This window comes from Berghia stephanieae, chromosome 7, assembly GCF_034508935.2.
Source record: "Berghia stephanieae isolate SIO BIC M18660-M18661 chromosome 7, UCSD_Bste_1.3, whole genome shotgun sequence".
Taxonomy (NCBI): domain Eukaryota; kingdom Metazoa; phylum Mollusca; class Gastropoda; order Nudibranchia; family Aeolidiidae; genus Berghia; species Berghia stephanieae.
The window spans coordinates 57,448,402-57,450,861 of NC_088366.1; the positions used below are offsets into that span (position 1 = coordinate 57,448,402).

The 2,460-nt window shown below is 36.1% G+C and overlaps 1 protein-coding gene across 1 annotated transcript; it reads left to right on the forward strand.

Moving 5' to 3' along the window:
• The first annotated feature begins 88 nt into the window (after nucleotides 1-88).
• LOC144976272 (lectin-like) lies at nucleotides 89-1,605 on the forward strand. Its single transcript, XM_078920466.1, has one exon. The coding sequence runs from the start codon at nucleotides 383-385 to the stop codon at nucleotides 1,157-1,159; it is 777 nt and encodes a 258-aa protein (XP_078776592.1). The 5' UTR covers nucleotides 89-382; the 3' UTR covers nucleotides 1,160-1,605.
• Nucleotides 1,606-2,460: the final 855 nt, after the last annotated feature.

Sequence of the window (2,460 nt, forward strand, 5' to 3'; positions counted from 1 at the left end):
ACAGGCAGTAACGAGGAATTATTTTTACAGGCATTATTCAATCTGAACTATCTAGCATTGTGTTGTTTCCCAAATTTTGCAGAATTTATCGAGGGAATTGCATTGACATAATATCATTACAATAATTCGGTTTTTTGTTTCAAAACAAGACAGAGCTGAATTGTGTTTAAAAGTTTAGAAAACAGTTTAATTTATTCTAGTTTGCGATTTCGCCACGGATGCGATACAAAGTCACTTAATTTCAATACACGACCATTATCATTCTACTTGTAAAGCGCTTTGAGCACATTTAGTAGATATTGCGCTATATAAAGCTAATTTTAAAAAAAATCTATTGGACATTAAGTCATCTTTTTATACAAACCAAGGACACTCAACCAAAATGTTATGTTACGGAAGTGTTAGTGTTGTTTCGGCAGTCCTGTTTCTGTTGTACTGTCACGTGATGCCCATCGTCTCCAGCAATCCCAGTGGAAGTTATTGGGAAAAGCTGGAAAACAACGCTGGTATTCATTTCACATCAGAACCCCTAGGAGACAGGTGGACATCGGACTCTATTCTTGCCTGCATCCTGAGTTGTCACATCCAATTCAAATGCTGTCAGAGTCTCATGTATGACGATGTGTCTGGTCTGTGTACTCCAGGAGGCAGAATTGCTGAAGGTCGTGGGTCAATCAGTCAACCAACCACCGTCTCCGTATATTACTCGAATGACTCACTTATCTGCAATGAAGAAACATCCGACCCGCCCACCTGTGACGAAGATTATGGGTTTTCATGGAAAACTCTTGGCGACACAACGGTTTGCCTGTACGTGTCGCAAGATGCTTTGAATCAGATAAAGGCGAAAGAAAAATGTGCTGAAATGGGTGCTACTTTATACACACCAAAATCCCAAGAGAAATTTAACATTCTAACGACGTCTGCTCTTCCAGGATCTAGTGTCTGGATCGGATTAGAAGACGTTTACAAAAATGGATCCTTCTTTTGGGCGGATGGGGAATATTTTGATCCTAATTCATCACTATGGACAACTTTGTGGGCGTACACACAGCCCACTCTTTCCAATAGCGAGTCATGTGTTATTTCTTTCAATGCAGGCCCGCTTCATGATTACCCTTGTGGACAAACGATTTGGTATATGTGTGAGATTCTATAGATAGTATGCGCTTGGCTAAGAAGCTCATAACATTGCCATCCGGAAGTATAACGGACCAACACACAAAACTGTGTGTATCCATGAACGATTATAGTCGGGTTAATACAGTTCAGTGAGCATAACTCATAAACGCGGATGGCAAAAAACAATAACAAAGACCTGAGTGACGTCATCTTCGAACTATCTATAGTATAAAGTTGAATACTACTCCCAATACAATCATTTATAATAGAAGAATATCAGTCGATTGTGATTGGTCTATAGAATGTGCCAGATGTTTTCATCACTTCTGTCAAAATAAACGGTTTACCTAGCGTTACCATGAAATAAGCGTAAAAAGGAAAACATCATCATACTCATTTTTTCTGTCATGGACCTCATCAACTCCATGTTTGGATTTTTGTAACAACAACAAAAAAATAACAACCCCCCCAAAAAAAAATACAAAATCAAAACAAAACAAAACAAAAAAGAAAGATATATATATATATATATATATATATATATATATATATATATATATATATATATATATATATATATATTGAATCGTGTTTGATACAAATATGGTACGAAAAGTGCTCGACATGTAGTAATGGAGCGAATTATTATTTAAAATATTTACCACAATGTTTGGGGCAGTCTACATCGATGTTTCAGGCTTAATTTGCCATCTTCAGGACTGAGTTGTTTTGTTGACTGTTGTTGTTTCTTGAAGTGGTTCCGGTTTGAAGTTAATTAAGAGGAATTTGCGCCGATGGGGACACTTTCCGTAGATCTCATTTTTCATGTTGAGTGTGGCTTCATGAGGTTGTTTGATTATGGTATATTTTTCTTCCAGGCATAAGCTACATTGTTTTGATGTTGGTGTGTATCCTGTTGCTTTAGATAAAATTTTCCATGAAATGTTGTGGTCTATTTTGTTGTCTTTTAATTTCCAAATATGTTCGCTGAGTTTTGTGGATGTTTTTTTGTTAGTGTTTCTAAATGTTGAGGTGTGGAGGTTGTATCTTGTTTTGAAATTATTTTCTGTTAGTCCTACATATTTTTCTTGCTTGTTTGTTTTAGTTTCTGTGACTGTGGCTTGGTAAATTAAACTTGATTCTAAGCATTGTTTGTTTAGCGGGCAATGTTCTTTATTTCTGCAGTTGCATTTTCTAGTGGGTGGGTTTTGCTCTTGTCGGTGGTTTATTAATATTTTTTTGTTGTGGCTTGAAATTATTTGTTCTATGTTGCGCATATACGAGTAACTTATTTTTATGGTATTCCTGTTGATAATTTTATGTAGCTTGTGGTTTTTT